This window comes from Anser brachyrhynchus (genome assembly GCF_964034855.1).
Source record: "Anser brachyrhynchus genome assembly, chromosome: 16".
Lineage (NCBI taxonomy): Eukaryota > Metazoa > Chordata > Aves > Anseriformes > Anatidae > Anser > Anser brachyrhynchus.
Window position 1 is genome coordinate 8,797,357 of NC_137734.1, and position 22,162 is coordinate 8,819,518.

Genomic DNA, 22,162 nt, shown 5'->3' on the forward strand with positions numbered 1-22,162 from the left:
GATAGGCGGGAGGCAGCGGCGGGGCGGGGCCGCCCCTTCCCCCCTCCCCTCCCCTCCCTCCACCTCCCGGCCCCATTTCCCGATGCTGCCGCCGGGCGCCTCGGCGGGGCCTGGCCGCCCCTCGCCGCCCGCCGCCCCCGGGGAGCGGCCCCGCGGCCGGGACATGGCGGGCGGCCCCGGAACGGCCCCGCGGCGCCTCCCGCTCGGGGAGCACGAGCAGGAGGCCGAGCCCGAGGGCGGCAGCCGGCGGTGGGGAGCGCAGCACGCCGGGGCCCGCGAGCTGGCCGAGCTCTACTCGCCGGGTGAGGGCCGGGGGCTGGGGAGGCGGCGGGGCTGGGGGGGTTGCGAGGGGGTTTGGGGGCGGCGGGGCTGTGGGGTGCCGGTGTGGAGCTGAGGTGGGTGCCCGGGGTGCTGGCCCTGCTGGGAGGCGCCTCACGGGAAGGGCCCGCATGGACCTGGGAGGGGTGTGCTGGCCGCGAGCCGCTGGGGGTTCGAGCCGGGATCTGTCCGTCATGTTCTTAGTATTGTTATTATTGCTATTATTATCTAATTATTATTATTGCTGTAAAGGTAGGCTTTCTGTCCAAAGGTAGGTGAAGGGGGCTGGTCGCAAAGCAAGGGAACAACCGAAGAAATACCCTTCAGAATGTGCCATGAGGGGCTCCGGGGTGCCCGCTGCAGGCCCTCAGGAGGGACGCTGGGGTTCTGGGTCGGGTCCTGCCCTGGGGCAGCCCGTCGTTTGACAGAGCCCAGCAGAGTGACAGCGGCTGGCGAGTAATTCTCTCAGCCCATAGCTCGAGAGATGCAGGGTGTTCGCCGTGAGCTCCTTCGCATGTGCAGGCTCAGAAGCGGGGAGAAGTGTCACAGCGCTCGGTGCTGCGTACCTGCAGTTCCCAGCTGGACGGCCTAGCTCGCACATTCAGAGCGGGAAGCAGGAGTTTTTACTTGCACAGAGCCAAGTAACGATAAGAAAACACGCATTCGTTAACTTGTCAGTTCTCTAGACTGTTCAGGGCAAGTCTGTGCCCATTCTGGCTTGTTTTGGTTACATCATCTGTGCCTTGAGAGAAGGCGCTGGGTGACCTTTTTCAGCCGTTGGTGGTGATCGCTTCTCTGTAAAGCCCAGGAAACGGTCACCGATGTAACCTGTTCACTCTGCTCCTGCTCATAAAGATTTCCCTCCCCAAGCAACCTGCTATCCTTCGTTTACCTGCAGATGGAAGTTTCTGGGAAGTCTGTGGAGTAGTGAGTGTGTGTGTGTAGGGATATCTAGCAGAAGCGACTTGTGGTAATGTTTTAGATGTGCAGATTTCTCCTGTCCTATTTTTTCCCATAAATAACTTATGTAAACAGTGTCAGGACACGTTATGGCAGAAGCATGTGATGGTAAACTACTGAATTCTTAATAGCGCAGATTACATACAATGCCAAGTGCCGAGTGAATATGGCTGTGGAGTATTTCCACGATTTCTTTGAGCGTGTACTTCCTGGGTTTGGCACCTTATGCCTTCCTGTGGGCCGTATGTTTGAATTTGAGTACTTTTTAAACACAAGTTACTGGTCTTCTGGCCTTCTGTCCTTTGACTGCTTCGTCTCCCAGTCTGTCCAGAGCTGGAGCTGTGTTTCTGGACTCAGGTGTCTTTGGACGGGTGGTCTTGGGATCCCCACGTTCAGAGTACGGGCGGTGTTTGCACAGACTGAGCTCGTGGGACTTGCTGGTAAGGAGCCCGGTGCTTCCTTGCAGTTAGCTAATTGTTCCGTGAGGACCTACCCATTTAACTCCTCTAATCAGGGTGTGGTTTTCTTAGGCTGGAAGTGAGTGTTAATTAATTCTTCCTTTCATTACCCCAGGGATCTCTTTATAGAATCTTGCAGAGTGTGACCTGATGCTGTATTGAAATACACTTGTTCTTCGTGTGCCTTAGTGTTAGGATTCTCTCCTCTGCTACTTCAGAGGACATTAGATTCTGTATTTGTGGCCTTTCTAGAACAGATCTCCGAACAGTAGGAGTCTTTGTTCAGGCTTCTTTAAAAGCTGCTGTTGTAGGCACAGTGGGGATGATACCGGTCCTCTTGGAGGTTCCCAGTCTCCTTTTTGTTCCACGGTGCAGCTGAGAGCTGCTTTAGCGTTTGGAAGGAGAGCTGCGAGCAGGCAGTAGGTCAGCATAGCAGAGTAATGGGTAGGGAGCTCTGCTCCTGAACACAGAGGTGCGGCTGTGCCAGGGCGTGCTCAGCCCGTGCCGACTGCTCGCCTCACGCCCAAGTGGCGCACGGCGTGCGGCGCCGCAGGGGCAGCGGCTGCGGGAGCTGCTGCGCTGGCCAGCCGCGGGCGAGAGGCGGCTGCACTGGCTGGCCCTGGCAGAAGGCAAAGTCTGACCCGGCTGGGCCAAGGTGGCAGCCGAGATCTCACCCTGGGATTTAGCTATTCACGTTCTGTTTCTGGTGCCTTAATCCACACGGGTCTCACATTGAGCATTCTCTTACTCTCAGCATCAGTACCTTGTGAGGATCTAGCGGTGATTGGCAGCAGAAAGCTGCCTCTCCGTCTGAGTATTCAAAACACTACCACATCCTGGTGTCTGTTCTTTTTTAATCGGCACTAAATTAGGTTATTGTAGAGGTGCTAAGTAGTATGGGTGAATCCGTGCCAGTTATTTCTCTTTGCATATTCAGTCTCTTGTTGTAACAGGATGGCTGAGAGGTTGTATTTCTCTGTCTGAGAGCAGGAAGGCAAAGGCAAGACCGCAGGAGTTGGGGGGTTAAGTAAGCTCCAGAAGTGTACCTACAATGTTAGGAAAGCAATTCTAGGGCCACCAGGATGCAGGATGATGCTTTTTCCTGTTAGTACAACAGCTTTGTTTACAAGGTCTGAGGTTTTGAACATCGTGGCTTGTAAGGTGATTTAACTACAGGGCTTCTGAGGCCAGAAGCTTGTTCCCAGATTCAGCCATACCAGCAGCGCTGAATATTGAATATTGAGCGCCGTGCGAATTTGAAAAAAGATGCGATGCAGAGGAGCTTTATGCCAGCAACCGCAGGGAAAGAAAACTAGGACAATATGAGTTGATGTCTGGTTTGTCACTGTTATTTTGGGCAAGGGCAGAGGGGAAGGGGTTAGCAGTGGCTCAGGGAAGGGGAAAGTCATTTGACAAACTACTCACACCTCTAATGAATAATAAGCCTCTGTTTCACTTCCCTGTCAGACAAATGGAGCAGGTCATCCAGGCAGTAGCATAGTCTGTATTATTTCAAACTTCAAAGTGTCCTCACAGATAAAAGTAAAACATGTTCTTTTCCTTCTTTTCCAACAGGAAAGAGACTACAAGAATGGATCTCTGTCATCTTATGCTTCTCTCTGATCTGTTTCAATTTTTACAATCTTCTCTTCTACTTGCGACTGGAACACACGCCCTCCATTATTGTTGGGATATGTAAGTAAAAAGTGCTCGCTTTTGTCAACAAGGCAATATTCTCTCTTGTAATGCTGGAAACAAAAGTCTCATCTCTTATGCTTCACTTCCTACTGGAAAAGGAGAAAGGCAGTTGTGCACATGCAGTAGTTACTGCAAGTGTAAGGACTCTTCAGAGGGAAAATAGCTGTCAAGACTGTCAGAGTTAGAAACAACAACCTGATCCACAAAATTACAGAACTTCTTGGAATGCAAAAGTTCAAGAGAAATCTTACGAAAGATGTTTCAGGCATCAAACAGGCTTGATCTCTGGGGACTGATGACTAAAAATAGGTATCTTGTAGCATTATGTTTTCACATCAGGATGTGAATTTTGGCCTTTATCCTGAATGCTGACTTCTTTCCAGCTGTGTAGCTGGAAATTCCAGGTGCAGCTTTCATGTAATAAATGTGACTCTTGGGGTCTCATTACTTTGATTGGAAGTGGAGCCAAGCAAACTCAGTCTCATATCTTGCCTCAGATGTGATGAGGTATTTAAATTGGCTGGATCTCGGCAGTACAGAGCTGGTTCTTGAATGACCCTTCCAAGTGTAGTGTAAGTTGCAAAAGCTGTGCTGCTTCCTTGCAGCGACAGAGGGTATGTCTTCGAGCGGGATGACAGAAACATTGCTGTTCTTTGGCTCTTGGCTCGTAGATCTGTGATTGCTTTTCTTTGAACTTGGAGTTTAGAAACCAGGTTGGTCTTACCAGGACTGATGTTTTGATTTAAGCAACTTCCCTCTTTCTGGGTATTGGTTGGGGTGGGGAAGGGGAAGGAAGAACTTGTTTCTGCATCCAACCATGGACGAAAGAGGTTATTAGGAATGCAGTATTGGCTTTTCTGCCTTACCAAAGGAAAAGCTTATCTTAGAATTAGGTGGCTATTAAAAGGGTCTCCACAACATTCATTACATCATCCGAAGTCTAAACATGTGCAGAACTTGAATGTTGTCTAACACTTGGAGCAAAAAGTACTGGTGCTTCTATGAGCTTGCTGTAATTAGCATAGTAATGAAATGCTTTTGCACAGAAACTTCCTGGGGAGTGAGCAGAAGAGAGGGCAGGGGAACGGGCTGAGCTGCAGCTGTGGTCATCTGTGGCTGACTCGGTCTGTTGGGGATGTCCGGCCAGCTCCTGGTAGCTGGGTTAGCCTCCTTTAGGTGAGAATGCTCTTAGTACACAGCTGTCGCTGTCCGTGCCATGTGTATTTATTTTTTTAAGTACTGGAAGGCTTTAGAGACTTCCTTGGAAAAGTTAAAGGGAGATAAACCGTGAGAGAAGCTCTGCAAACAGTGTCTGTTGGCTACATATGTATGGGAGGGAACATAAGAAAAGAAGAATTAAGTTTTAAAAACTGGAAGTCAGCTCTGCAGCACCTACCTTCTGTTATTTTATGGTTTGGTATGAGGGAAAGAAGAGAACAGTAACTTAGCACTTCACTGGACTTCTCGTATACTTGTGGTGTGTACTGATGGCTGTATTAACGTCTGGCTTTGGATGAATGCTGGTTACATGTTTCTGTATGAAACGTTAACTGAAAGGAGAATAAATCCATTAGGGCACCATATAAACTGCCTGCAGGTGTTCAGCTTCTGTGCTTTACAATGAAAGCAATTTTTCTACAGACTCTGTGAGGTGTTGCATGTTTCAGAAGTGATAGTTGTTCGTCATCGCTGTTGTATATTACTAATGATTAAAAAACCAGCAGATTCAAATAGTGATAGGCGCTATGAATTTTTGTCAAAGCTGAGGATTGCTAACACCTAGGGTCTGCTGAAGGTGACTGGCTTTTTCTCGGGCTAAGGAGGAGCGGTGTCCTCCCACTGAATTACACCAGCTCGCTTGTTTAGCTTAGTCTTGCCTGCTCTTAGCTGATCAGGTGGAGGTGCTGAAGGGAACGGGGATGAGCATGGCATGAGAACTGCTCTGTGGTGATGGGGGAGAATCAGTAATGATTGCCAGCCTGGAGTGCATGCAATCTGTTTGCAACTGGCTTTCATGTCAAAATTAATATTGATAAAAGCTTAAGTTCTCTGATACCCTGTTTACCGGTGTAACTGATAAAGCAGCCAATTCGCTGATAATGGTATTTAAGTAGTAGTGAATGATTAAAGCCGCAGAATCTGGATTCTGTGTAAATAAAGCAGTGTGGAAATAACTGATAATATGCACAAAAATGAGTGCAATAAAATAAGGACTGCACACTGTTGGCTTTGCTGTCAATGTATTACTTCATCAGGCAAAGCACGGCTGATGTCTCATTCACAGCGATGATTAGCTTTTATTAAGTTTTGTGAGACTCCTCTGCCTATGTGTGCCGCTTCCTCACTGCTCTGTGCCATGGGTAAAATAAAGGAATATTGTCACGGACACTGTCAGGTGGGTTTCTGCTGAAAGCTTTCCTGATGCTTACGTTAGAATATTGACCTTCGAGTTGGGATCACAGACTAAACCTCCTGCTAATAAAGGAGTTTGAACCAGCTCTGTCTGGAGTCCGCATCAGGTCTTCGTCTTTGGAAATTACAGTAATGTGAGAAATCCCTAAGTGATCCGTGATCTGAGGCTGGGTCTGATCTGCTGCCCTGGCCGTTAGGATGGATTGTTGGATGCCCGTGTGCTCTCGTGTAAATGCTCCCTTGTTTTTTTAAGAAACAGGGAGCAGTTTGAATGTCCTGCATCACTTGACCTAGCTCGAGTCCTGTATCCATAACTCGAGGCTGTTATCCTTGGTTTCAATGCCTTTAGAAGCACACAGCTGTAACACGGTTAGGCTGTAACTAACTTAATCTGGAAATTCCTGGGACAAAGGTGGTCTGATCCTCCTGCTGGCGGTCTGCAAGCACCTACTTCCTCGTCCGCTCAGCACAGCTCACGTGGCGCGCTGCGACTCGCTGTGCTGGGCCAGCTGCAGGTGCCCGGGCAGGGTTAGCAGGCAGGCGCCAGCGCTGGGGTGTTGCAGCCCAGCTCTGGAACCAGGCCGTCTGCGCTGACAAAGCTCGTCGTGCGGGAGAGGAAGAGGAACCCATGTGGTTCTCTCCTCTCCCTGCCGCTTTAGCAGGCGGGAGGCAATTCCTTTCCCTTCGTGTGGTCAAAAAGGTGTAGGCAGAGGGTGGATGGCTTTCCTCGTCTGTGTTAAATGCAGGCCTGCCCTATTCTGAATGCCTCCAGCTGCTGAGGAGCAGTGAAAATTCCCCTCTGTGTGCGAGCTGACGGCTGTGCAGACGTGGACCTGGTGCTCGGGTTGTGCAGACGTGCACAGCTAACCCTGGGGTGGGCCTGGCTGGTAAGGCTGGCTGTGGTGGATGCTAAACCCCCCATTTTCAGCTGTAACTGAACTGTTCCTGCAGCAGGACATCATCCTAGCGGTGCAGCCGAACCGCGGCAGCCTCAGCCGCTTTGTTAGAAGCTCAGTAGTGCCAGGGAGCAAGGCTGGTGTAGGTGGCATTTGTGTGTAAGCACCAAAACAAATGAGATTACTCTTGAAAGCTCTTACACCTCCAGGCACGTTTGTGGTGTCGAGCATATTACTCAGAATACACGAGGTACGTGATATGTGCTGTACTAATAGCAGCTAGATAAAGGTGGCAAGTTACAGCATGGATTCTCTTCCCTTTTTTTTCTCATCCTCGTGACTTCCTGTAGGGTTTTAAAGCCTTTTTTTTTTTTTGCCACATTGGTTGACTTGCACTTTATCCGCAGACATCTTATGTTCTTAATGGATCTTGTTTAATTGCGACCTTATGAAAATTAGTTCTTAGGTTTGTGTTACCTGTTCATATGCATAAAAGTCCCGCACGTATGCTGATATATTTAGGGACATCCTGTGACACAGCACAAGGTAAAATGAGTCATTGCTGACTTGAGTGATAGTGAACTAATTCCTGTAAGCCTTTTATCACATTTCATTATTGCAGAAGTTGTGGGCTGGCCAGAGGGCGCATGCAGAAAGCAATCACTTGTTTCGTTTTCAAAATAGAAACCTTTGTTTTAAGCTTGAGTAGCTCTGCTGCAAAGCTGTACCTTGGTCAGCTGCATTGCAGAGCCAAATGAGGAGGGTGTAATGTATGAAAGCTCTGGCACACGTTGGAGTAAAAGCACTCCTAGCTACCACAGGCACTTCATGAAGTGGGCTGCTTTGCATGAGTATCAGCTGCTTTGATTCCTGCTGCCTTACAGCAAGAGGCAGAACCTTCTGGCACAATCGTGATGACATCGCTTGGTTTTGGATTTGCTTTGTATGTTAAGATGAGTTTCCATTTGAAACTTTGATTTAAAAGATCTTTGAAATTACATCTGGGAAACCTCAGTTAACAAAGGAAAATTCTCCATTGCATGTTGGCCTGAGCAAGATAAGTTTCTTGTCACCTGCTGTCTTGTCCCCTCTGCAGTAACTGTAGGTAACTGTGTTTTACATCCTAAACTGTACCGTCTTTTGAAGACAGAGACTCCACAACTTGTCATTGAAGAGGTAAAACTTTGATTCAACCACTTGTTGCACTTCCCCTGCACTAATACAGCCTGTTTGTGTCTCACCACCTCCCGTTAACGCACACGACTGCTGCTTGGAATGGAGGAACTTAGGAGCTCCCGGGCCTTCCTGCTCCGAAGGATCCTGGGGGCTGTCAGCCTCAGAAGCAGGACTACAGGGCGTGCTTGGGCGGATGATTTGGCCGCTAGCTATCTGTTCTCCGTGTAGCTTGGTGGGGGGATGGACTCCTCCTTCGTGCCAGCAGCTGTTCGCGGCAGGACGGATGGAGGAGATAACCTCAGGGGAGAGGTGAGCCGTTCCCCTGCTGGGTGCTGCTCACGCTGGTGGCAGAGGGAAGCTGGGGACGTGGCCCCGTCTGTGCTTCTCTGCTTGTGTGCACAGCGGACGTGCTACTGCTCTTTCTGTCGGCAACGGGGGCTGAGAGACAAAGGAAGCTCTGTTTGCTCGCTGTGTTGTCAGGGGCTCTCTTAAAGTTGCAGGAACTTTGGCTGGAGGATTTAACAACAGGTCTCAGCGGCCCTGGTTTGCTCTGAATGGTGCCTCTTTCAGCTCAAAACGCCGGCAGCGCTGGAGGGCTGCCCTCATGAAGGAGTGGGCTGTAGGGAATGTTGCCAGAAGTGGCCAACTCAGCGAGAGCGCAGACCTTGAACAGAAGCAGTGTTATCGCTGCTCACGTCCCGAGCCAGGCAAACGTGTAGGTGTTGGGTCTCCTGCGGTGCAGACTTGGGTACACAAAGCTGCCCGGTGCTCCTGAGCGCACCCGGGTGGTTCCTGGGAGAGTTTTAAGTGGGGGAAAGCAGAGAATTAGCTCGATCATTCATACTAGTGAAAGTATTGTTTGGGGTTTTTTAGTGAGAGGAAATTTTGCTCTTGATTTTCCTTTAGTAGCCATTATTCTCTGTTCTCTTCGTTTTCTTCTGGAATGGCTTAATTGCTTTTTGTTTTGTTTTGTTTTTTTCTGAGCACGTGTTACCAGGAGTACCCACAATGGTAGTACTTGTTTAAGAACCTCATGCTCAGGTAAAGTTGGCAGGATTTTGTCTAAATGTGCCAGCTATTTTACGAACTCTCCATCAGCTGGAGAAATAGTGAGAATAGCTTGCTTAGCACTAAGCTAAGGTTAAAGACAAAAATAAAATTGGGCAATTCCTGCTATTAAGTTTATTGGATAGTGACTCTTAGCCAAGCCGTGCCTTTGGTAGATGAGTATTTGCTCTAGGATCTGCTGATGCTTGCCTTCAGGACAGACAGTACCCTGATTCCTCGGGGATCTCTGGTAGCTTCTGGCAGCACCGCACGCTGTGTGGTTCCTGCCCTTGAGGCTCACGTTCGGGTCCCTCTCGGCTGGAGGCGAGGCGAGGGACGTGCCTGTGCTCCTGGCGGTGATGCTGGGGGCAGTGGGCTTGCTGAGCAGGGAGCACCTGGGAGAAGAAGAAATGTCTTCTGTGTTAACATCCTTGCAAAGCAAGGTTGTGTTGCAGGCTGGGCTTTTTCTAGTCCCTGCAGCACGTGTATCACAGACACGTTTTATTTGAAAATCCAGCTATAATGTAACATGGCTATTATTTATCGGTAGGTCTGTACACCCTTCCTTTATCTCGTAGTTCAGCTGTTCTCTGCTCCCTCGCGCTGATAGCTGTACTTCTGACTGAACGTTTCTCCTTATGACTTAACCAAAGCGATTACCTCTTCTCTTCCGAACTGCTGTGCTCTGCGCTTGCCCACGTGCTCAGGGATTATTGTCTTAGTGCCCTTACATGCCACAGGATCAGTCCCCTGCCTGCTCTGTGATATGAGTGTCTCTGCGCTGCAGTAAAGCACTGACTGTGGGTGCAGGTGACAGGTATTTTATTTTTATGAGCATATAGGTGTCAAGCAATTGATACTTTAGCACATCGGTTTCTAGAAATCACAAGATTTCTCTGTGGAGTTGGCCACTCTGCCCTGACTCTCAAGCGCTGTTCTGTTCAACTAGTTCCTAGTCGCTGATTCAAAATGACTGTATGACATGGTGTTATACAGTAGGATTAAGTAAAACTCCTTGTTGCAAGCGTACAAAATAGCTTATCTGTTGACATGTGTCTGAAACATGCAGCTCTCTCTGGGCTTCCTGCCCTGTGAGCAGCCGGGCTGCGGGAAGCGGGACGTGAGCTGCTCCGAAGGGACGCCCCTGTTGAGGTGGAAGCTCTAAGCCCTTAGGTTGGTGCTCCAGGAAGAGGAGGAGTAGGAGCTTTTCTGTGACGTGAGCTCCTGCGTGTTACGTGGCTTCTGAACAAACCGCAAGCAGCAGCGAAAACTCCTGCTCTCCTGCACCTGGGCCAGCTGCGCTTCAGCCCTGCGGTGCTGTGCCCAGCAGGTGCCGGGGCTGCTGCCTGAGTGCTGCCGGGGCCTCTGGCAGGTCCCCGCGGGGGCTCAGGTGGGGGGGCCTGGATCCTCGGCAGCGCCCCGGGGGTGCTGCTGTGCCTGTGCCAAGGGTCACAGGTACCGGACGGCTGGAGGGGAGCGGCTGTCCTAGTAACTGTGTGCATCAGTCCTGAAACGTCAGCAGCCGACACAAGCTCACCTGTACGCCTTTGCTCTCTGTCAGTGCTAGGCCTCTTTCTCTTCTCCTGATTCAGCAGTCTGCTTGCACAGCCAAGAAATCCTGGTGTTCTCAGCATGTTCTGCAGCTCGCTTAAGTGCAGTGCCTTCTCTCCCCGTGTTTTCAGCATACTTGCTTCCTCAGCTAGAAACCAGAGCTGGGCTGCTCCTCCATCGCCCTGCCCAGCAGGTGGGAGTAAAGGAAGCGGTGTGCACAGAGCGGTAGTTCTGTTACAGATCCTGCTTCCAGTACTGTGCAAGTCCACTGGTTGCAGTTCATATACGTACACTGTCAATAGCCTCTCTTTCCTGACCTTATGATTAATCCTATAACTCGTGTTCAGGGTTGTCAGGCTATTGTACCTCACCCTCCCAAACCCGATGACAGAGCATCAAGATCCGTACCACACTAGAGAAGTAACTGGACACCTGTACCTTGATTCTTTTTTTCCCCTCTTTTAACTGGGGACAATGCTAGGTGTATGAGAATATTGAGATTAATTCCTTGCTGTGCCTGCTGAGCCTGCAGACATGATGCAGTGTTACAGTGCTTGTCACGTATAAGCTATGGTACAGTCTTTGCTCTCTTCGTACATCTCTTCACGCATGACTACTGAAGGACCAGCAAGCCCTTCTGCAGTACAGCTGAAATATGGCTTCTGGTGGTTAGCTTTTCCAGGCTGCCATAGTGTAATTTGCTGCTGCAGGCACCCTTCATTCTTTCCTCTTAGCTTTTACCAGTTTACAACAAAGTAACATGAAATGTCTATTGAGCTGTCAGTATTTTGTCTCTACTCTTGTTGTTCTTCCTGCTGTTATTGCAGACTCGGATGATAACGTGTGCTGGAGGCGCTGTGGGTTAATCGGGTGATTAGCTCAGCAAGAATGGTATTTGAGTTGTTGCAAAGTGGAGTGCTGTTCAGATATCTTCCCCCTGAATCAAGGCTATTTGCTCTTTCAGCTGCTAGATGCAGATCCAAAAGCTCTCGTGCTCCACCCTGTCTCGCTGTAGCCTACACGCGTGGTCTGAAATAAAACAAGCATACAGAATTTACTGGCTATAAGACCTAAGCTGTATGCACCACAGTAAGGTGATACAGAAAAATATCTTCTATATACAGAAAGTGTCTTCTACTGTATTTAAGAGTTTGGGCCAACTGGATTGAATCCAAATGGATTCAGCAGTGGGGATCTATTTTTATTGTGGAAAGAAATCGTTTGGGTGTAGTAGGTGCCACAACAGTTGATCCTGATTTTTTATTTTTTTTTAAACGATGGGGGGGTGACAAAAGGCATGTAGAAATGAGGAATTAGCTAAGCAAAAGGTAACCACCAGGAGGGGTATATCTGTTCTGCATGCACTGTAGGAGACTGCTGTGTCCTGAAGCTTAAGAGCACTTGATCAATAGTAACAGAACAACCTGGTCCTCATCTGTGCTCTGAAAAAATGCCTGCTCTTTAGCAATCCTGCTAGTGTTAAAAGAACCTCATCAACCTGGGCTCTGGAGGCAGCTGGCCTCAGTGTCCTGATTGGAGCAGGAGGATCAGGTGAAGTCCAGACCATGGCCAGTGTAAATAAGCTGTGGGGCTTAGGGGGAAAGATGCACACTGGTGTGTGTTTTTTTTTTCTGGACATAACTCAGATTGAGTTTGTGAGAGGGGGAGGAGTAACAGGATGCCCTGCAGTCAAAGCAAGGTGAACCGGTATGCCAGCTGTAACTCTTGATTGGGATTACAAGTGCTCTGCCTAATTGCTTAGCAGGCAGAGGTGTACCTGCCCATCACAGAGAGCCTCAGTACTGTAATTGAGGAGCTGTGCTTGGAAAAGTCTTCAGACACAGAGAACCAAATGCTGCCTGGTGGAGGAGAAAGCCAGGAGCTCTGCTTGCTTCACAGCCCTCTGAAGAAGAGTTGGTAAGGCAGTCGGAGCAAAATAAACCTCCTGCATCGCATCTGGTCTTGCAGCTCCCTGCTGCTTCTGGTGCAAAGACTGCTACAATGGGTGACCTCCGTAAACAACCTGACTTTTGTAAACATCACTGGGGGGAACTGAAGAACTACATTCCAGCCACTCCGAGGTGGCCCTGTCACTGCTTTGGGTTACGTGGATGGCTGTGGGCAGTTAACAGGCTTCTGGGAAGTGAGCTACCAGGCGTGCCGACTGTAAGTGACTGTGCCTTGTGCTCTGTGTCAAATGGGAGTAGGGCATTGCTAACTAAGCTGCTTTGAACACACCATCATTGTAGTTCTGTTGCTGTGACTCATTTAACAAGACTGCAAGTTCTGTATATAGCACTTGAATTGGCCTGAAGTTTGTTTGATATCTGAGGAATCTGCATTGAGATCAGACAGAATCAATTCCCAGGTGTATGTATAAAGGATTTGATTTCTAACCAGTAGCTGTGCTGAAATCTGGGTAGTGCTTCTGCTGTTCTTGTGTGTTTTGTTTTATTTTTAATCAGAGCTGCAGGTAAGAGGTGTGTGCTGCCTCTCCCTTTGAGAGCATTAGTGCTGACCCCACAGAGAATCACCAGGTATGCTTCTGTTCACCAGGTGGGCAGTCTGAGACTAACTGAACAGCCGGGTCCTGCTGTTCATGTACTAACCTGAAAGGACAGCACTGCAGTGAAAAAGGATCCTGATTCGTAATCTGGTTATTCTTCAGATATAGGCCCCATTCAGGCGGTTAATCTCTATCAAAACCTTCTCGGAGCGAGACGTGCAGGCTGGCAGTGCTACCTCTGGATGCCTGCGTTCCTTAGAGGGCAGCGTCTGACCATCTTCAGTCCCTCAGGTGTAGAGGTCCCAAGGCAGCGTCGCCCTCTGTGCTGTGTTGCCATAGCCGTATGGCGATGCTCTATGCTGTGTTCCCCCAGCCTCCCCATTAAAAGTAAGGGCATCTTCTCTGAATATTCTTCCTCAAAAGCGTAGTAAGCCTGGCAGTAGGGCTTACGCACGAGGGCTTCTTAAACTGTGCTGGAGGCTTCGTAGCTCTAGGTCTTGGGAACCTGGCAGTAGGATTTCTTCTACAGATAAAGAATGATAGGGTGCCTGTTAAACACCGTCCAATAGATCGGTGACTGACTGAGAAATGTACTGCTGTTCTGATCAAGTAATATTCTTATCCTTACTCCTAAATGTCAGTGTTACCCAGAAACTTGGGTAAGTAAGAGATTAGCCAGAACAGGAAGGCAGAAGTGTGACTTTGTGTGCAAGAATTGAAAATCACCTTTACTTGACCACAGTTTTAAAGTTCTCGTGGTTGACATCGAGAAAAATCTTGTTGCAGAAACCTCTGTTTAATGGTGTATCTAAGTTTGTGTGGACGTATCACAAGTGTAGGCTGTCCCTTGCAGAGAATCATCAGTTTGGCTTCCAGGGCCTCTGCCTGTAGCATTGCAGATGATATAATCACAAAGTTGTTTGACATTCCAGTCTTATTTAGTCAACAGCCTTGCTGTACCAAGGAGTAGTTTCTTTATTGGTGCTTACGTAGAGTCATTGGAGTTCAGTGCTCCTTGCTTACAGATGTAAGGGACCATGGGAGACGAGGAAGGGTCTGCAGATAGCAGTATCTCTTGGGGTAGCTTTAACAGATGCTCCGTAGCCAAGTAATCTGTTAAACACCACGAAAGAAGAAGACGGGCAGGTCCAGGGAGAAGGTGCATCTAAAATAAGATCGAAGTGACTCAATTTAATGCTATTAGTATTTCCTGTACCAGCAATTGCAAAGATTTTCGAGCTGTTCTGTAGAGGACTGGTCAAATACAAAGTCTTGGTGTAGCTATAGTGAAAACTGTCCAAACAGTGTCTCGTTAACCATTATTGCTAGCTGGCTGACCCTATTCACGTAAAGGTTTACAGCCACGTGAGATCTATCCAAAGTTAGAGGTAGATAAGCAAATAAACTTGTAAGACAAATAGAAAATGTGAATATGTTAGTGAAAAATGCTTTTGTGTATCTAACTGTATGTGTCTCTTCATTCAAGTTGCAGGAGTTATTACAGCTGACTTTCTATCAGGATTATTTCACTGGGGAGCAGACACCTGGGGATCTGTGGAGCTACCAATAGTCGGAAAGGTTTGAGATTCTTATTCTTAAGCTTGAAAAAATTAATTACATGCTTTTCTGAAACCCTTCTAGTATTCTTAGATGTTAGACAGGTACTTTTCTTGTAGTTTTGCCAGTGTAACCAGCTCTTCCACCCAGTACCCTCCTCTAAATGGCATGATGCGCTGTTGGTACAGTGCTCCCAGGGCTGTGTTTACACTTGGCCTAGGTGACATGTGCAAGGTGACACTGTTCCGTTTTATCACCCTGATTAGGGTTTGCACACAGTTTTGCAATACCAGTGTTCGCAGACCTTGCCGAGGGACGGAGGGCATGGCCTGTTACACACCAGTGCAGAAACTTCACTAGAGACGAGGCTTGTGTAGAGCTTCCAAAAGGCTAATAAATGCGAAGAAGTGCAGAATTTACCTGGCCTGCTTCAACAAGAGTCTATTCCTGGAGCTAAGTTCTCTAAAACCTCTATTGAAGAAAGTACAAAGAAGCTTTAGCAAGAAACTTTCTAGTTCTGTGTGCACCTGCACCTCATTGTAAATGTAATAGTGTTAGAATGGTGATGACTGAATATTGAGATTTGAGGTGTATTATACATCTGTGGCTACAAATGCCGGATGCTTAGATGAAATTGCACTGACGTCTATAATAAGCTGTAATCTGTTTTTTAATAAACTTCTTTTTAGCTACCGTTAATTTCTCCTCACAGTGCAATATTAGGAGGATCTCTGTTTTCAAAAAATATATGGGATATTCCTTGTAATTATCCAGAAACAAGTGAACCAGCTCAACAAAATTAAGTCTGGCTTTAGTTTTATTTTTGTTTACCTTCAATAGATTTGGTAGTCCTTGAATGCCTGTATCTGTGGACCGTAGTTCAAGGGGAAAAAAAAAAAGCACTACAGGAAGCTATGCACTAAATAAACAACAGAGTTCAGACTGCTCAGGATACCTTTGCATAGACTGTACCTGATGTATGTGTTGAAGGCAAATAACTACAAATGTTTTACTGTCCCTTGCCTACTTAATAGATTTGCTGTTTCCTCTCTGAGATTGTGTAATTCAGGTGCTATTTCTACTTTTTCTGTTTTTTCTTGTCCATGATAACTCTTGAGTTACGGTGTCATGTTTATCAATTTGTTTTCTCAGGCTTTCATTAGACCCTTTAGAGAACATCATATCGACCCTACAGCAATTACCAGGCATGATTTCATAGAGACCAACGGAGACAACTGCTTTATGACACTAGTCCCACTGGCAAACATGGCATACAAATTTGTTTCTTTTTCCCCAGGTAAGCTGTTACTGATAACTTCTGTGGATTTAGCATTTTTGTTGCTATGTAAATGAGCAGTTGTTAATATGAGGATAAAAGAAGCCAATGTGTGGGAAATGACTAGTAATAGCTCTTGGAAGTGTGATGCTCCCTGGAGGAGGGAAGGGAAACTTTTTCTTGAAAGGGAAGCAAACTGTTTCCTCTAGCCCAGCAGTGAAGCTGGCTGAGGAATCTTGTAAGGAAGCATTAGAAGTAAATGTTCTTTCTGCAAGAGAAATCAAACTGTGCGCACACAAGGAAATTCATTGTTCTAAACATTATAAAAATGCTTCATCTGTGTATAAATAAATTCATTTGCAAACTAGAAGGGCAAGAATTAAAGGGTGAATTTAAATTTATGGATAAAAAAAATCAGACTTTAGCTTCCTGTTTATGGTGAGTTGACAGAAGTTGGCGCATACTGGTCTGTCTGGTGACATTCTGAAATTGCTTATGGCGCACTGCTCTTGTGACACTAGTGCTAAAGCAACTTTGAGGCCCTTGTTAGCTCCTGCAGCACCAGCCAGGTCTGGCTTGGCAAGACAATGTTTTTTTTAGTGGAAATTCATATTTTTGTAAAAAGTACTTAAAGGTATAAGTCTTGTTTTGCAGAAGCATTATATGAAACATGTCCTTGGGAGTGTTATGTCTTTGCCCTCATCATCTTCATCACCATGACGAACCAGATTCACAAGTGGTCTCACACGTACTTCGGTCTTCCACGCTGGGTCATATTTCTACAGGACTGGCATATTATCCTGCCACGGAAACACCACAGGATCCACCACGTGTCGCCACATGAGACGTACTTCTGCATTACAACTGGTACTGTCATCTGGTTCATAGCGCTTTTTAATAGTCTAGTACAATTCACCGGGCAAGATGTAATTCAGCGACAGTCTATTAAATACAGAAAGACATTGTGAAGCTAACTGTACTCTTAGTTTTGCTGAAGTTATGTAAAGCTGTATTTGTTGCATTAAAAATGTGTGAGGAAGATTCATGATTAGCCACAGGGTAACTTTCAGTGGGGTAGGCAGTGGTATTGAGGTCTAATTGCTTGGTATCTTGGAAATCTTACACTAGCGATGCATTTTGCTCATTAAAGTGTTAAAGCAGGTGGTGGGCCTTCCTACACAAGGAGCATCATAGCACCTGCAAGTGCAGCTTATTTTGAATTTGTGCTTCTAAGGCAAAGCTTCTAGACTTTTAGCATTCATTCATTGTGATTTGGGGCAGAGAGGACAGACTTGGAGAAAACTGGCTTTAGATTCTTCTTATGTCTATGCTCGATTTGACGCCCACTGTACAGGCTGGGGTACTCAGTCACCAGCGTTGCACAATCCTGAATAAGTTATCAAGTTAATCAAATGACTCGATATAAACTGCTCTGGTTCTTGATTCTGTCATTGGCTTTGACAAACAGTTTGTCAGTTCTGAAATCTCTACGAAGAAACAAATCTAGTTGTTATAGCCAGAATGTCATGTAAAAGCACTGTACAATTCTGTCTGACTTGACAGATCATGGCAAAAATCTTGTCACTGTAAGAGCTCTTTTTTAGTTCTGCTGTGTCCTGAAGTGGTCCAGTTAGAACACTGCAAGTTGATGCTTGACCATTTAGTGTTAGTCTTAAGCTAGTTGCTTTTGTGTTCTTACCTACAAAAACAAAGTTCTTCTGTTCAATCAGTGCTTTCTGTGAGTGTTCATACCATGCTAATCTGCCGTAAGATGGCACAATGGATTTATGCTCGCAGTCTTCCAGTGGAGCAGTGTTTCTGCAGCCCTGCTTCTAGGGCAGAAGTGAGGGGGAGGACAAATATGCAAGCACGTGCTATTTAAAATGGATCTTCATAAAATATGGTCATTAACTGTAATGCACCTGTTAGTGACTAAGTGCAGAGCACATTTAAGAGAAGACGGCCAAGCCCAAAGAGTGTACTTGGTTTCAGAGCTGACCTGTGCACGTAAAGGTCTGTCACTGTACCACTGCCAGGGAAGGGGTCAGGTAACAGAACTTTCTGGTGATTCCACTGCTAAAGCCTTTGGACTGCCTGCCGTTTTTAGACACTGGGAAGGAGGAGTCCACTCCTTGAGGGTCAATGGCTGTGCTAATAAGAATTACATGGAATGACTTCCTAAAAGGCATCAGTATAGAGTGAGGTGAGCGGGGCTGCAGTAACACACGTGCACAAGCAAAAGTCACGTCCAGCTACAGAAGCTGGCTGAAAACAGCACCCATTCTGATAGATCGTTAAGGCTATAATTACGTCTGGTTGGGAAGGATCTAGCTGTATAGAAATAGGATACTTTTCAGCAGTGAATATCCTGAATGTTCTTTCATTTTAGTGTTTGTCAGATAAGCGCATAGTCCAAAGCTTCACCAGCAAGACACTCGCATTCCTTCTGCTGCCCGTGTCACTGCTGCGCGAGTGCTGCTTGGGTCTGGCAGAGCTGGTTCTGCAGCAGCTTTTCTGTGTTCCGGGCTTGCTCATAGTATCCTGCACTTGAGCTATCTCCTTCCTCTAGCGTGAACTGCCACTGCTAGCTCACTGTTTCCATTGTGGTAACAACGGCTCCTTCATTCCTGCCTTTCCTTTGCTTTTGTTTTCTTTTTCTTTTTTCTCTTTCCAGGAAAGTACATGAAATAAAGTATAATGTGTATATTTACTGAGCAGTTCTGTAAGTGTGGGATAACAGAACCCTATGTATATCCATTTCTTCCTGGTTGTAGAAAAACAGCTACAGGAGAATAATACTTCCCAGTGCTGATTTTTTTGTAGCTATTGCAATATTTAATGAGAGGCCTAAAGTTACTATAATAATACATTGTAATAAAACCCTGTGAAGTTGCTTCTTTGTGCACTCTGAAGCCAATTATTTGTGGTTAGGTTGGCTTCAAAATACAGTATCAGAAAAGCGAGCTAGCTAATGTACTAATTAATATCCCAAAAGTGAGATGTAAAGCCCTTCTGAATTCAGCGTGAGGCCTATTAAGCCTGTATGACTTCTGTATAACAAAACACTTCTACAAAGCATTCAAAATAGGCTAAACTTGTAGGCTAGGAAAGGTGCATTTAAACTCTTGCTGCATGCAAAGGAAGATGGCGTTTACTGCCACTTTTCGATAAAATAATAGAAACCTGTCCCATATCAACTGTTAACAGAAAGGCTGTTACAGGGAAGCAGAAGTGGTAGCTGAGCTGCACGCTTTCAGGCATGTGCTGCTAGCAGTGCTGCCCTTTTAATCCTGGAAACGTCTACCTTCAGTGTCATTAAGTGCAGCGTGGTACTACAGCAAGACCTTCCCATCACAGGCTTCATGAGCAATCACTTAAGCAAATTTAAAAGTATTGTGCCCTCCCTTGGTAAAATTAAAGTATGAAAAATTTAAAATAGAAAGTTGATATTGGAACTACCAAAACTTGAGGTTTTATTTAAAGAAGAACTTTGTTTACTTTGAGCCTTAGTGTTGTTTAGGTCCCAAACTGTAACCTCAGTTTTTCTAGGAAGCGTAGCATTGATAATGTATTTCAGAACCATGTTGTGTGCATGTATTTTCGTGCTGTACTAACTACCTAATGAGAAACACAGGGAAAAGCCAGGCTGGCTTCGGTGATGGGGGGGGGAATAGATAAAATTATTGGGTTGGATTTTGTTTAAATTTCAACACTAGGTATAAGGTGCTACTAATATAACTGTCTTGCTTATAACACAAATACCTTCAACTTGGTCTCTTTTCTGACAGCTGTGCAATAGCTGTAGAGTAGTCCCCTTAACTCTTTACATTTACCTTGTGTTTAAATCAAGGAATATTATTTAATATTTCAATATATTGAACTTTGGTTGCTATGACAAACTAATGCTTTTTTTTTCCTTTGATATCATTTAGGTTGGCTGAACTATCCGTTAGAGAAGATAGGATTCTGGAGGTGTTTGGAGAACATTATCCAAGGACTTACAGGGGAGAAGCCAAGAGCAGATGACATGAAATGGGCTCAGAAAATTAAATAACTTTTGCCAGCCTTCTGCAGTCCTTATCTTCGTTGCCAATGTTTCTTTTTTTTTAAAAAAGCCATCAGCCAAACTCAAGACCTGCAAAGAAATAAGACTCTAAAGCACAAACTAAAAAGTGCTAACAGACTGTAATTAAAAGAACTAATTCTTAAAACAATACTTGAAATGAAGATGATTACTCTTACTGAGCACCTTTGTTTAGCCATGTCGCTTACATCTTAGAAAATACTTCATCACTGTATTTCATAAAGCTGTCAGGCAAGCCAGAAGGCAGGACAGTCACTCCATTGGTACGTGGTGGCATTGTAAACGTGTTGTATCAACATTATTTAACACTTCAGAAATAGCTTGTTGCCTAAGACCTGTGGGGGAATGGTGACAACAGTCTGTCACTTCATGTTTGAGTCCAAATACACTGCATGAAAACAGTGTGTCAGTACTGGAAGCCTATAAAACCATCACTGTTCAATGCACTTAGTGTTTGGTAACCTTATAGTTCCAGCTTCACTAGTAAGTAAAACCGATGTAATGTGGAACAGACTTTGAGAATCCCACTCCACCAGTGGGCCACGAATCCTCAAGTGTCTTCAGTTTCCCGTAATGTAAAATTATTCTACTCTACATGGAATTGAGCAAACCGTTTCTGCATAAGCCTTCAACTGTACCTTAACAAGCCTCTGCGGAGGGGGAGGGCACCCAGTACAACACATGCTCGCATTTGTTCGTGTGGAGTGCTCACTGATGAGCTTTCTATTAAGTGTTTCCTACCCCGACAGTAAATGTTTAAAATAGTTATAGCATTGGGCACATTGCAAATAGCTGTATTCAAGAGCTCAAGGTATCAAACTTATAATGTTAGAAGGGAAATGTCAATGACTGGTGTTTTGTTCTTTCTGTTTTTTTTAAGGTGCTTGCTTGTTTCTGTAAATAATATAAAGCCTTAATCTCTTCTGGTGTAATGGAATAATATTTTAATGTGATGTTTGAATGTATATAATATATTTATAACAAAGCAGTTGGATAATACTAATCATGTTTGTGTCTTGTCGCTCTTCGTTCATATATTGTCAGTGTTTTAATATAAAATCTTGATCCTGTTCCAGGCACCTAAATATTTTTCAGCCTGTTAGGTCTTGTTTAGGTTGAAGTGGTTATTTCTTCAACTTAGTAGGACCTTGACCCTATGTTACACCAGACTTTAGCACCTTTCCAGAAGTGCAACTAACTGCAACAGCATTGGATGCTAAGGAGGAGCTCTGCTGGACTGGGGGGAAAACGTTCCCTTAGTAAATTCTAAGTGTATGCATCCAACAGACACCTAAATGCATGTGATTTGCATCTTGTTTCCCTTCTAAAGCTTAATGAAGGTCAAACCTAAGACTGTCTTCCCTAGTTGCAAACTATTAAATTCAAACTGTGATTTCCTGAAGTGCATAGTATAGGAGGGTTTAAGTCCTACGTTCAGAATAACCTTGTTCTCAGTTTTTAAATATCAACTTCCAATGACGGACCACCTTTTAAAGGGTTGGGACCTGGCACCTCTCCTTCAATTGAGTCTGCTCAATGCTGATGGGCCTGAGCTGGCTTCTACAACTTTAAAGTTGCAGTTGGCACCATGGTTACAAGGTGTTTAATATGTTTAAATGATTCAGACCCTTAGGGAGAACTTTTTACCATTACGTGAAACTGTCTCCAGTTGCCATAGTCAATATTGTGTATCCACGTAGATTTGACAGTAAAGAATGCTTCTACTTCAGTAAGCATTTAGTTGTAAGTGGGGAAGAGGAAGGAGTACTCTTTAAATGCTGCTATTGGGGTAAACAGCTGTATAATTTTATATTGCCTTTGTTGAAAAGGGGAGGTCTCCCCAGGCCCTCCATCATAAGCCTTAGTGAAGAAGGCTGTGCATTCATGAGTCGCTGGGGAGAGCAGGCAGGAGTCTGCAAGCTTGGTTAGGGAACGTTGTTGCAGGCTCGCAAGTTCTTTGTAAATTATCGCCTACTTCTCCCAGATACAGATATTTAAGACGTTTGATTCTGTGCCAAATTTGTGGAGTTCAAAGTAGATCCTACTAGTAGTTCTATCACTGCTTGTTCTAGTTTCCAGGCACTGACTGTTGTGTATTACAACCTGAGATGTGAATATTTAGGTGAGAAAAAGGGTAACGTCCCCTACTGTGCAAGTCACTGCAGTGATTTTTACTCCAAATCAGTTAAGTTAGATCTAGTAGTATTCACAATTTGTGGCTGA

The 22,162-nt window shown here is 45.7% G+C and overlaps 1 protein-coding gene across 1 annotated transcript; it reads left to right on the forward strand.

Moving 5' to 3' along the window:
* Positions 1 to 67: 67 nt before the first annotated feature.
* On the forward strand, positions 68 to 20,945 carry LOC308178888 (plasmanylethanolamine desaturase 1-like). The gene is made up of 6 exons (XM_080558086.1): positions 68 to 302; positions 3,312 to 3,431; positions 14,509 to 14,600; positions 15,732 to 15,876; positions 16,510 to 16,722; positions 19,788 to 20,945. Exons 1-6 carry the CDS (start codon positions 83 to 85, stop codon positions 19,907 to 19,909), a joined length of 912 nt encoding a protein of 303 aa, XP_080414212.1. The 5' UTR covers positions 68 to 82; the 3' UTR covers positions 19,910 to 20,945.
* Positions 20,946 to 22,162: the final 1,217 nt, after the last annotated feature.